Here is a 12,077-nt window from a genome sequence, read left to right as displayed (position 1 = left end):
CTAAGATGCCACATAACCCTCGTATACTCACCTGTGTTCATTTCAGAAGACTCGGATTTCTGCTTTAGCCACAATGTTTCCTGAATTCAATCAGCAGTACTTTCTCTGTAGCAATAAGCAAGTAGATATAAAATGTATTCAACTGCACAGGGTTCAGTGGATAATGGATGACTGCTCTGATGTTATTTATGTTTATTTATGTACTTATTTTCTTTTATCTCATCATATTTATATTTTCATATAAAAAGTTTGTCTGCATTGTAATAAAGTTTAGAAAATATGTTCATTTACTTAATCTTGTAAGTTGTTTTACTTATTAAATTCTTATGAAAGTAAATTTGTTATTTCATTCAGTTCAGTTCAATTCAGTCACTTAGTCATGTGCAACTCTTGTGAACCCATGAACCGCAGCACGCTAGGCCTCTCAGTCCATCACCAACTGCCGGAGTCCACCGAAATCCATGTCCATTGAGTCGGTGATGCCATCCAACCATCTCATCCTCTGTCGCACCCTTCTCCTCCTGCCCTCAAACTTTCCCAGCATCAGGGTCTTTGGAAATGTGTCAGCTCTTCGCATCAGGTGGCCAAAGTATTGCAGTTTCAGTTTCAGCCTCAGTCCTTCCAGTGAACACCCAGGACTGATCTCCTGTAGGATGGACTGCTTGGACCTCCTTTCAGTCCAAAGGACTCTCAAGAGTCTTCTCTAACACTATAGTTCAAAAGCATCCATTCATCAAGAGGTTCTTTAGTTCCTCTTCACTTTCTGCCATAAGCGTGGTGTCATCTGCATATCTGAGGTTATTGATATTTCTCCCAGCAATCTTGATCCCAGCTTGTGCTTCCTCCAGCCCAGCATTTCTCATGATGTACTCTGCATATAAGTTAAATAAGCAGGGTGACAATATACAGCCTCGATGTACTCCTTTCCCTATTTGGAACCAGTCTGCTGTTCCATGTCCAGTTCTAAGTGTTGCCTCCCGACCTGCATACAGCTTTCTCAAGAGTCATGTCAGGTGGTCTGGTATGCCCATCTCTTGAAGAATTTTCCACAGTTTATTGTGCTGCACATAGTCAAAGGCTTTGGCATAGTCAATAAAGCAGAAATAGGTGTTTTTCTGGAACTCTGTTGCTTTTTCGATGATCCAGCGGATGTAGGCAATTTGATCTCTGGTTCCTCTGACTTTTCAAAAACCAGTTTGAACATCTGGAAGTTCATGGTTCACATATTGCTGAAGCCTGGCTTGGAGATTTTTGAGCATCATTTACAAGCATGTGAGATGAATGCAATTGTGCAGTAGTTGGAGCATTCTTTGGCATTGCCTTTCTTTGGGATTGGAATGAAAACTGAACTTTTTCAGTCCTGTGGCCACTGCTGAGTTTTCCAAATTTGCTGAAATATTGAGTGCAGCACTTTCACAGCATCATCTTTCAGGATTTGAAGTAGCTCAACTGGAATTCCATCACCTCCACTAGCTTTGTAGTCATGCTTCCTAAGGCCCACTTGACTTCACATTCCAGGATGTCTGGCTCTAGCTGAGTGTGAGTGATTACACCATCATGATTCTCTGGGTCATGAAGATCTTTTCTGTACAGTTCTTCTGTGTATTCTTGCCACCCCTTCTTAATATCTTCTGCTTCTGTTAGGTCCATACCATTTCAGTCCCTTATTGAGCCCATCTTTGCATAAAATGTTCCCTTGGTATCTCTAATTTTTTTGAAGAGATCTCTAGTCTTTCCTGTTCTACTGTTTTCCTCTATTTCCTTGCACTGACCGTTTGAGGAAGGCTTATCTCTCCTTACTATTCTTTGGAACTCTGCATTCAAATGAGTATATCTTTCCTTTTCTCCTTTGCTTTTCACTTCTCTTCTTTTCACAGCTATTTGTAAGGCCTCCTCAGACAGCCATTTTGCTTTTTTGCATTTCTTTTTCTTGGGGATGTTCTTGATTCCTGTCTCCTGTACAATGTCACGAACCTCCGTCCACAGTTCATCTGGCTCTCTGTCTATCAGATCTAGTCCCTTAAATCTATTTCTCACTTCCACTGTATGGTCATAAGGGATTTGATTTAGGTCATACCTGAATGGTCTAGTGGTTTTCCCCACTTTGTTCAATTTTAGTCTGAATTTGACAATAAGCAGTTCATGATCTGAGCCACAGTCAGCTCCCAGTCTGGTTTTTGCTGACTGTATAAAAGCTTCTCCATAATTGGTTGCAAAGAATATAATCAATCTGACTTCGGTGTAGACCATCTGGTATGTCCATGTGTAGAGTCTTCTCTCGTGTTGTTGGAAGAGGGTGTTTGATATGACCAGTGCGTTTTCTTGGCAGAACTCTATTAGCCTTTACCCTGCTTCATTCTGTACTCCAAGGCCAAATTTGCCTTGACTTCCTACTTTTGCATTCCAGTCCTCTATAATGAAAAGAACATCTTTTTTGGGTGTTAGTTCTAGATGAACTTGTAGGTCTTCATAGAACCATTCAACTTCAGCTTCTTCAGCATTACTTGTCGGGGTATAGACTTGGATTACCATGATATTGAATGCTTTGCCTTGGAAAACATTGCCTTTTTCATTATGAAGACATAAATACTTATTTTGTCTACATAAACATATCATGGAATAGCATTTGTCCATTTATACTACAGAAGAGTCCTAACACTTTTCAGGAAATGATTGTCAAAAGGTGGAATTCCCTGGCAGTCCAGTGGTTAGGACTCCATGCTTCCAGTATAAGAAGCTCAGGTACCAGGATTATCTGTCCAGGGAACTAAGATTCTGCAAGCTGTGGAGTGCAGCCACCCCTCCACCAACCCACCCCCCCCCCCACCGCCAAAAAAAAAAAAAAAAAAAAAAAAACAGGTAGAAAGGAGTCTCTGAAACTGTGGTAAATGATTAGTCCTGAAGTCACAAGTATAACTAGTTTATACCCAGTCAGCAAAGAACGGTTGGTGTCAGTATGTGGGAGAGGACTCACCTCCTCCAGGGAAGTTGCCAACATGAGGTGCCGAGTGGCTGATCCTGACACCTGTTACTCTTCCTCCCACCTCCTCCTCAGCCCTGCTTTACTGGACAATCCACTCCCTTACGCAATATCTTCACTGCCTCCAAAACAGGACCTGTGTTCTGTGATGGTTTCTAGCCTCAAAGGTTCTCTCAGTGGAAATCACTGGAAGACAGCACAAGTGAAGGGAGAGTTCTCCAAGTTTCAAAACCTTGGAATTGCAGCTCTGCTATTTCCCAGCAGGGTGACCCTGAAAAATATCACAAACACTAAGGAGAAGGACTTGGCAACCCACTGCAGTATTCTTTCTTGAAAATCCCATGAACAGAGGAGCCTCGTGAGCTACAGTCCATGGATCACAAGTCAGACACGACTGAACCAACTTAGCATGCGCGCAGGCATGCATGCTGTCTTGATGTTCTTCTCTAATACGGGGAAAATTACAGCAGTTTTTCATAGGACTACTGTTTGGATCAATGAGTCCATATTACAAGAGGCATAAAATATGCCTGGCAGAAATAATCAGGACAGTGAGAGTCCAGAGTAGCTGCCCACAGTGGGGAGACAGGACAGCTGGCCTGATGCAGTGACAGAAAGGCAACACTAGAAAGATGCTAGGTCTTCGGTAAAAATATTTAACTTGGGTGCTAGTTTCACAGTATATTCAGTGTGTGAACTCTCCTGTGCTCAGTGCTGAAGACAGTTCCAATTTCTGTGCTTCAGACTTCTAGAAGTATTCTTAGGAAGTCATAGAAATTCTTTGAGAAAAAAGGATTAGTAGAAAACGCTTTGATCTACTATAAAAATGCATAATAGGGAAATCATAGAGATCTGATACAAATGCAGAATATCACACACATTACTCATTAATAATGTTTCTTGCTTCTGTAGTATGAGTACTACTCTACTACTCCTTTAAGAAACTTCTACAATTACCTTCTCTACTCTGTTGGGCTTCAGACTTTCAGCAGCAAAGCAGAGTCAGGAGGAAAAGAGCAAGGGCCATGAAGTGTGAGGTTCTGCTCTCCAAGCCTGGGCTGTCCTGGGTTTGATCCTACCTGTTTTCCATAAAAACTTCAGTCCCTAAGTGCGGGCAGTGTCACCCCTGAGAGTCAGTCCTTCTCAGAAATTAGTGCTTTTAGAGGAGAGATTGCTACAAGTATGTGCAGGTGTCTTATAATGCAAGTGAGTGTCTTTCTCTGAACAAGTGGCCATGAAGTCAATTTTACTGGTCAAAATACGTAAACCACACACATGCATATTGCTAACTGTTCACAATAACAATGGCTACATTAACCAATACTCAAGACCATTTAAGTCCTTATATGTGCTCACACATTGACCAAAATAGGATCTTATCATCCTTTTTGGTTTTTGCCAATCTGACTGGTGACACAGAGCATCTAGCAGCAACCATTAGTTTTCCTGTTCCTAATGGATGGTGGTTGTCATCAGTCATACTCCAGCCTTCTAGTCCATCTCTTGGAATTGGTTCGGGAGAACTCTGAAAGTAAAACAATCTGCAGGCAAAGGAGAAATGTACTGGAAGGAACTGGAGTCCCAGCATCACAGAGTAGATCTGAGAAGAAGAGCTGTGGATTTTAGTTTTAAGACCAGTATGCTAGAATAGGTGACAACCTTTCCCCATCATATCCACTGGAAATGCAGGTTTCTTCTATGAATTTCTGATTCACACACAATGTACCCATTGCTCTTGCATTGTCACTTTACCCATGGAAACAAGTTCATTATTCATTTTTGTTCAAACTCTGTGATCTCCAGCTAGAGGACACACAGATTTTAAGGTCTTCAACCAGATCCCAGGCTCCACACTCACACTGCCCTCCTGCCATCTGGCTGGTATCCAGTCTGAGTTTCATTTGTGACAAAGACACTTGTGATTTTCCTGTGTTCAGGGCCCAGAAATGTTTTCTTTTCAAACTCATGAGCTAGGTCATGAGCTGCTCTAGTTTTCAGGGCTTTAGAAATCAGTCTTGATGGTGATGCCTTCCGAAGATGCATGCTGGAATCATATACCCAACCGTCTATTTCACAGTTGATACCTACTGAGCACACATGATGCTGAAATCAAAAGCATTTTGATTGCAGCTTTTTAAGCAACTTATCCATATGATTTGACATTTTGAAAAGGTAATGCACCTCTCCAATGAAAAACTGACTACATAAAAAATGACTGTTTAATAGATGATCCTTGGTTAAAAGACATGAGATGGAAAAGCACATTGAGATTGGTTAAGTTGAGATAGGTTATTTAAGATAGTTACTGGGTCATAATTTATCAAATATGGCATTCCATCAGTGAAGAGAGATATATACAAAGTAGCAGTTTTGAAACCATTACTGCTGATTTTGCTTCCATTAAATCCAGGAACATAAAAGTACTGTTGGGGCATAAGGAAAATATTTCAACTTGATGTGAGTTTAAGACTTATCTATTTTAAAAGATTTTTCAAACAATTAATATTACAAGAGAAATTTACCTTTTTATATTACTATTGAATGAAATAATTTTCTCAACCCTGGGAGCTCCTTTAAGTCTCAGTCTTTGCCCCAGTCTTCCTTCCCACTGGAGGATCCCAATATCTAGTAGATTTCTGTCCGGATTGTAGATGCCTTTCCCATTGTCCCTGAATTAGTCCTTTTCCCCAGAAACAGCCCTGAATCTGAAAACATACCAAAACATGCTCTGATTTTCAGCCATCTGCTGCTGCTACTGCTAAGTCGCTTCAGTCGTGTCCGACTCTTCGCGATCCCGTGGACTGCAGCCTACCAGGCTCCTCTGTCCATGGGATTTTCCAGGCAAGCGTACTGGATGGGTTGCCATTGGATTTCCAGCCATCAATCGCAGCATAAACAGGCACCGCTGTAAATCGCTCTGGGTAAAATCTCCTCCCAGGAAGGGGAGGGTGGATACAAGGGCAGGTGCAGACATCAAAGGCTCTGACAGAAGCAGCGGCAAAGCTGCCCTGGGCAGTCGGGCCCGAAAAAGAAGTTTCCTCTCTGCTCGCGCGGCCCCAAGCCCTCCCTGGGCTCCGGCGGCTCCCTCCGAGGGCGATCCCCGAGTTCTCCTGGAGGATCCGCCGCCCGAGTTGGCCGCTCTGTACCTGGAGGCGGGTCCAGCTGGGTTTGCGGCGCCGGTCTGTCAGTTCCTGAGAGATCGGGCGCCCCCTCCCGGCCGTTGGGGCGCAGCGAAAGGAGCTTGGAGGGCGGCTTAGCTCAGGGTAGGACCTGAGCTGTTTCCCTGAGGCCCAGGGGAAGTGCTGACTTTCTGGACTCCTGGTTTCCCTGCTGATGGCCATGGGGATGCTCTGCTCCATCCCTCACAATTCACCCGTTAGCATGCGTCGTCTTGTATTCTTACAGTCATTTCCCTCATTCATGAAAATTGGTAGCATTAAGTATGCTTTACCTATATCCACAAGTACCGTCAGCTTGGGGTTTTCTACAGTGGATTCACTGAAATGTTTGTAATCCAAATCTCGCGCAGGGGTCATAACTCTCAAGGACCTTGTCCATCATATATTTCAATTTTATGGTGAGGATCACTTAACAATCTATGAGTGATCTTGGATAGTGAACTATGATTATTTTATAATTATTAGAATTATTAATTATGTCAGGCACAGCTAGACTCTCAGTAATACCTACCACTTGATAATTTCATTTGCTTCTTCTAAAGAATAATCAGGATACTTTGTAAATCGCTCAGCTTATCTAGAATTTGGAGGGAGGCTTTAATTGATGGAAATAAGAGATTTGTGACATCGAGGTATGAAACAAAAAGGAACATCTTGTGTTAGAAGTAAAGTAGGGGAATAAGTGAGAGTTCAGTACATGCAGTGTGCTCAGGTGTTTCTGCTGTGGATAGGGAGTTTGGAATCTGACATATTAGATTTTGAAACTGGGATTTGCAAATTCACTCTTATTTTATTCAAATAAAGTCTTAGCAGGGGGCTCTTGGAAAGGAGAATATTAACTCAGTTTCAACTGTGTTGGAAGGATTAAGTGAGTCCCTTACAGAGGCTAAGGAATTTGTCGTTTTTGTCACAGTCATTTTTGATGAACACTGAGAGTCTGTGGAATTTGTCTGACAAAAGTGTTAGTTGCTCAGTTGAGTCCGACTCTTTGCGACCCCATAAACTGTAGCCTGTCAGGCTCCTGTGCCCAAGGAATTCTCCAAGCAAGAATCCTGGAGTGGGTTACCATTTCCTTCTCCAGGGGATCTTCCCATCTCAGGGATTGAACCTTGGTCTCCTGCATTGCAGGTGGATTCTTTACCATCTGAGCCACCAGGGAAGCCTGGTAGATCCTTGGTAATTAAGTTCACAGTATGAACATGAATAACATTTAATTAGTAAACAATTCAGGGTGGATGTGCCATAAAAAGTGAGGGTAGCATCAGGCAATGTGTTCTTTCTCCTCAAATAAATACCGAGAAGGAAACATATCCTAACGAATCCTTACCATAAACACAATACCTTGCTATCTTCTTATTACTATGTTACAGACTGAATGTGTGTGTGTTCCCCAAATTCATATATTGAAACCCTACTCCTTAAGACTTCCCTGATGGTCCAGTGGCCAGGATTCCATGCTCCCAAAGCAGGGAGCCTGAGTTGGATCTCTGTTCAGGGAACTAGATCCTGCATGAGGCATTCAAGTCTTCCCATGGCCCAAGTAAAGATCCTGCATGAAGCAGAGAAGATGCAATATCCAGCATGCTTCAACTAAGACCTGGCCCAGTCAAATAAGCACATGAATGTTTTTAAAATTCTTCAAAAACCTGCAGAAACCCAACCCATGAATGTGATCATATCAGAAAATGGAATATTAAAGAAATCATTAGGGTTAGCAATCAATAAAATGCAGCTCTTACTTTTAATATCATAATTTTTTTGTTAACCTGATTAAGATCAGGATCTTTTGGAATCATTTCATTCCCTATCATTCTAGTTTTTTCAAAGCATCTTCTCATTGCCCAAGTGGATTTATCAACTACACAGATGCTAGGCAAGGCTGGTCTCCTAAACTCTGCCAGAGAGGGTTTGTGTTTTAGCAAGTGGGGTTCTGATTGCCCGTCTCTCTTCCATCTCCCCTTATACTGATCACATGTGGATTAAAGGAAAGGAAAATCAGCTAGCTGGTCTTCCAAAGCTGAAGGCAGTCAACTGACTCAGGACTTGGCCTTCATTGAGCTTCTGTAAGAAGCAGCCCTGTCCCAGGCTTTCTGTTATTCATAATTGGCCTCATCCTCCCCCTCTGCCACAGCCTACTCCCCAGGCGTGCCGCACTGCAGTTTGCTAACTCAGAATACCTCATGACACCAGGTAAAACCACTTCCCTTCATCACGTCATTGAGACTTACCCTTGTTTTCTTGTTGCCTACAAAACATCTATGCAATTTTATTTTCTAGGAAAGTTGCAAACAGAAACAAACAAACAAAATCTAACGTCTTGAAAGTGATAGAGATGCAGCCGCTCTGGCTTTCTTTACTTCCCTTTATTGTTCTTGTCTCATCATGAAATAGAACCAGAGCAGAAAAGGAATACCAACATTGTCCAATAAGTCACTAAGTGTATATAAACAGTTTAAATGAAAAATTATGCTCAAGTAAAGGAAAGAAGGCTATTTGTCGTGATCTAGTAACCTGGGTCTCACTGCCTTGCAACCTCAGAGGAGACAGAAATAGAGGAACAGAGATGCCCAGTAGAATCAACTGCCCGAATAAATGACTGAAACTCATTAGATTCTGTGACATAAGCTTCCAATGAGGGACAACACCATCACTGAATCTCCTTCCTCCAGCTCAGAAGCTCTGAGCAGAACAAGTGTTGAAGAGTTTAAGTAAAAGGGTTGAATAATAAAACCTATATTGGGCAAAGTAAATATTCTTTATCTATGAAAAGGTAAAATAATTGCAGTTGGAAACTCCTCCACCAACTTGTGCAAACACACTTTTGCTCTCAGCTTCTGAGCAGTGCTGACAATTTGGACACCTGCCAAATGGGTCAGGAGAAGAGGAGGTCACCACCGAGAACTAGAGTCCTTCACACAACCACTCCAGGGGACCGGGTGGGGTTTCAGGAAGACTATCTTCCCAATAAGTAAACAAGCCCTCCACAGAGAGGAGATTCTTGTCCACAGGATGTGGTGGGCCTGTCCTCAGGGAGGGAGTCCAGCAGGTGAGGAAGGGACTCACTCACTCCAGAGGACAGGCTGTGGCTCCATGTGATCTCTCCCTTGTGAGTGAGGTGCTGCTGGGGAAATACAATTATCTTCAAATTAGAATCTCCTCACCCATGTTCCCTGAGAAGAACTAGGATTCTGGTGGGTGTATTGGCCCAGTCTGTGGAGGACCACAGGTGTCCAATAAGAAAATGGTGGGAAGAAAGGGTAATGTCTGTAATAGACCTGCGCTCGTGGTTCCCTGAAGGGCAGGGATCTGCAGGAACATGTTCCAGAAGGAAGAGAAATATGGGAGGAGTTCAAGGACTGATAATAATCAGCTTCTTCTCTAAGTCAAACACTAAGGAAAACTCATCCTTTGTTTCCAAGAGCTTAACTGCCAGAGTGATCTGGTAAATTCCTTACAAATAGGGAAACAAACAAATAGGGCTGACAGAGCCTGGCTTCCTATGGAAACTAAGAGAGAAAAATGGAGCCTTAAGAGCAAGCCAACAATGTGTTCATGGATGAGAGGACAGCAACACTTATGAATGAGAGATAAAGGGCAATAACCTGTGTAATTACACATGTCCATCAATACAGACTTAAGACAAAGACCTTTCCGATTTGATTGAGTAATATTCATTTGGATGGGCACTTCTGAAGTCACTAGGAAAAGGCAAAATTAACAGCCTAGAAGGAAGAAATTTACTTTGACTGTATTGAAAATACAAAACAGAAAACCAAAAACGGAAGTAAAAGTGTATAGAAATATTAGAAAATGAAAACTACTGTGTTCCCTATTTAATGGCCTTGCTTAGAAAGCATGGCATCAGAGAACCTACCTCAAGGTTCAGCAGACGCTGTCTCCGCCAGCCCAGCAGCAGCCTCATCTTCCCCATGGCCCTCGTGCTCTCTCTACTGATGGCCCTGGTGCTGGTCAGCTATGGCCCTGGAGGGTCCCTGGGCTGTGACCTGTCTCTGAACCACGTGCTGGCTGCCACTGAGAAGACCCTCACTCTCCTGCACCAAATGAGGAGGCTCTCCCCTCGCTTCGGTCTGCAGGACAGAAAAGACTTTGCTTTTCCCCAGTAGATGGTGGAGGGCAGCCAGCTGCAGGAGGCCCAGGCCATCTCTGTGGTCCACAAGATGCTCCAGCAGAGCTTCAACCTCTTCGACACTGCCTTCTCTGCTGCCTGGGACACCACCCTCCTGAAGCAGCTCCACACTGGACTGCTTGAGCAGCTGGCTGACCTGGATGACTGTTGGCAGCAGGTGACGGGAGAGGAAGACTCTGCCCTGGGAAGGACAGACCCCACACAGCCCGTGACATCGTACTTCCAGGGAATCCATGTCTACCTGAATGAGAAGGAATACAGCGACTGTGCCTGGGAAATCGTCAGAATGGATATAAGGAGAGCCTTCTCTCTCTTCATCAACCAGCTTGCAAGATAGGATAAGAATGTAAGATGGAGACCTGAACTCACCTTGAAATGACTCACTGACTAACATGCCACGTCACCCTTGTATACTCACCTGGGGTCATTTCAGAAGACTCTGAATTCTGCTTCAGCCACCAAATTTATTGAATTAACTCAGCCAATACTTGTCAGCGGTAATAAGCAAGTAGATATCAAAGTATTCAAGTGCAGGGTATCAATTCATAAGTGATGACTGCCCTGATGTTATTTATTTATTCTTTATTTAGTTCAAGTAATATTTTATCTCATCATATTTATATTTTCATATAAAAGATGTGTATGTTTACATCGTATTAAAATTTAAAAAATATATTTCCCCCTTTCATTAAAATTGTTATTTGCTTTTTTATTAAATAGTTATCAAGATAAATTTCTTGAGTTTTCAATTTGAAAACCTAAATCCTTATGTTGTCTACATACACCTATCAGAAAATAATATTTGTTCACTTTATACGGTGGAACAGTTGTAACATTTTCTAGGAAATGTTTGTCAAAAGGTGGAATTCTGAGAATTTTCTGTGGGTGTGGTTGTTAGGACTCTTTTTTCCTTCAGGGAGCCTTGGTTGAGGAACTAAGATCCTATAAGCTGTGGAGGGTGCCAAATAGAAAAAAGAAGAAGGGAAATTATGAGACTGTTGAAAAGGGCTAATCTTGATGTCATAGGCATAACTAATTTATACCCACTCATTACCGAATGGTTGATATAAGTATATGAGGGAAGCAGTCTCCTCCTGCTGGAAAGCTGATGACATACGGTGTTAACTGGCCTCTCCTGATTCCTGTTCTGTCTCCCACCTTCTCCTCAGTCCTGCCTGACTGAGCAGTTCACGCCCTTACACAGCACCTTCACTGCCTCCAACACAGGAGCTCTGTTCTGTTTTGGTTTCTAGCTGCACGGTGTAGTCAGAGTGGAAGCCACAGGAAGAGAGCCCAAGTGAGAGGAGTTCTAGAAATGTCAAAACCTCTGGCTCCCAGCTCTGCTACTTACCCACAGTGTGCCCCTGAAACATATCACAAACACTACAGGTCAGTTTCCTCACCTTTAATATGGGGACAATAAGAGTGGTTTTCATATAATTACTGTTTGGATTCAATGACGGCATATAACACAAGAGGCATCAAACGCTCCTGGCAGAAATCATCAGGACTGTGAGGATCACAGAGTGACTGCCCTCAGGGAGGAGACAGGACAGCTGGCCTGAGACAGTGACTGGAAGGTGACACTGGAAAGGTGCTGGGCCCCTGGCAAAGGTGTTTTCTTTTCACCTTGGGTGCTAATTCCATAGTGCTTTCAGTGTGAGAACTTTCCTTTGCTGTATGCTGAAGAGCATTCCAATTTTGGGGTTTCATACTTCTAAAAGCATTCCTATGAGTTCATAAAAAACTCTTTGAGAAAGATGAATTAGTC

At 42.8% G+C, this 12,077-nt stretch overlaps 1 protein-coding gene across 1 annotated transcript; it reads left to right on the top strand.

Annotated features, from left to right (window-relative positions):
- The first annotated feature begins 10,283 nt into the window (after positions 1-10,283).
- On the top strand, positions 10,284-10,643 carry LOC133048727 (interferon omega-1-like). The gene has a single exon (XM_061132508.1). The coding sequence runs from the start codon at positions 10,284-10,286 to the stop codon at positions 10,641-10,643; it is 360 nt and encodes a 119-aa protein (XP_060988491.1).
- The last annotated feature ends 1,434 nt before the right edge of the window (positions 10,644-12,077 follow it).

The sequence above is a fragment of the Dama dama genome, chromosome 29, assembly GCF_033118175.1.
Source record: "Dama dama isolate Ldn47 chromosome 29, ASM3311817v1, whole genome shotgun sequence".
Taxonomy (NCBI): domain Eukaryota; kingdom Metazoa; phylum Chordata; class Mammalia; order Artiodactyla; family Cervidae; genus Dama; species Dama dama.
Note: the sequence above shows the minus strand (reverse complement) of the source record. Positions and strands in the feature narration are given on the sequence as shown.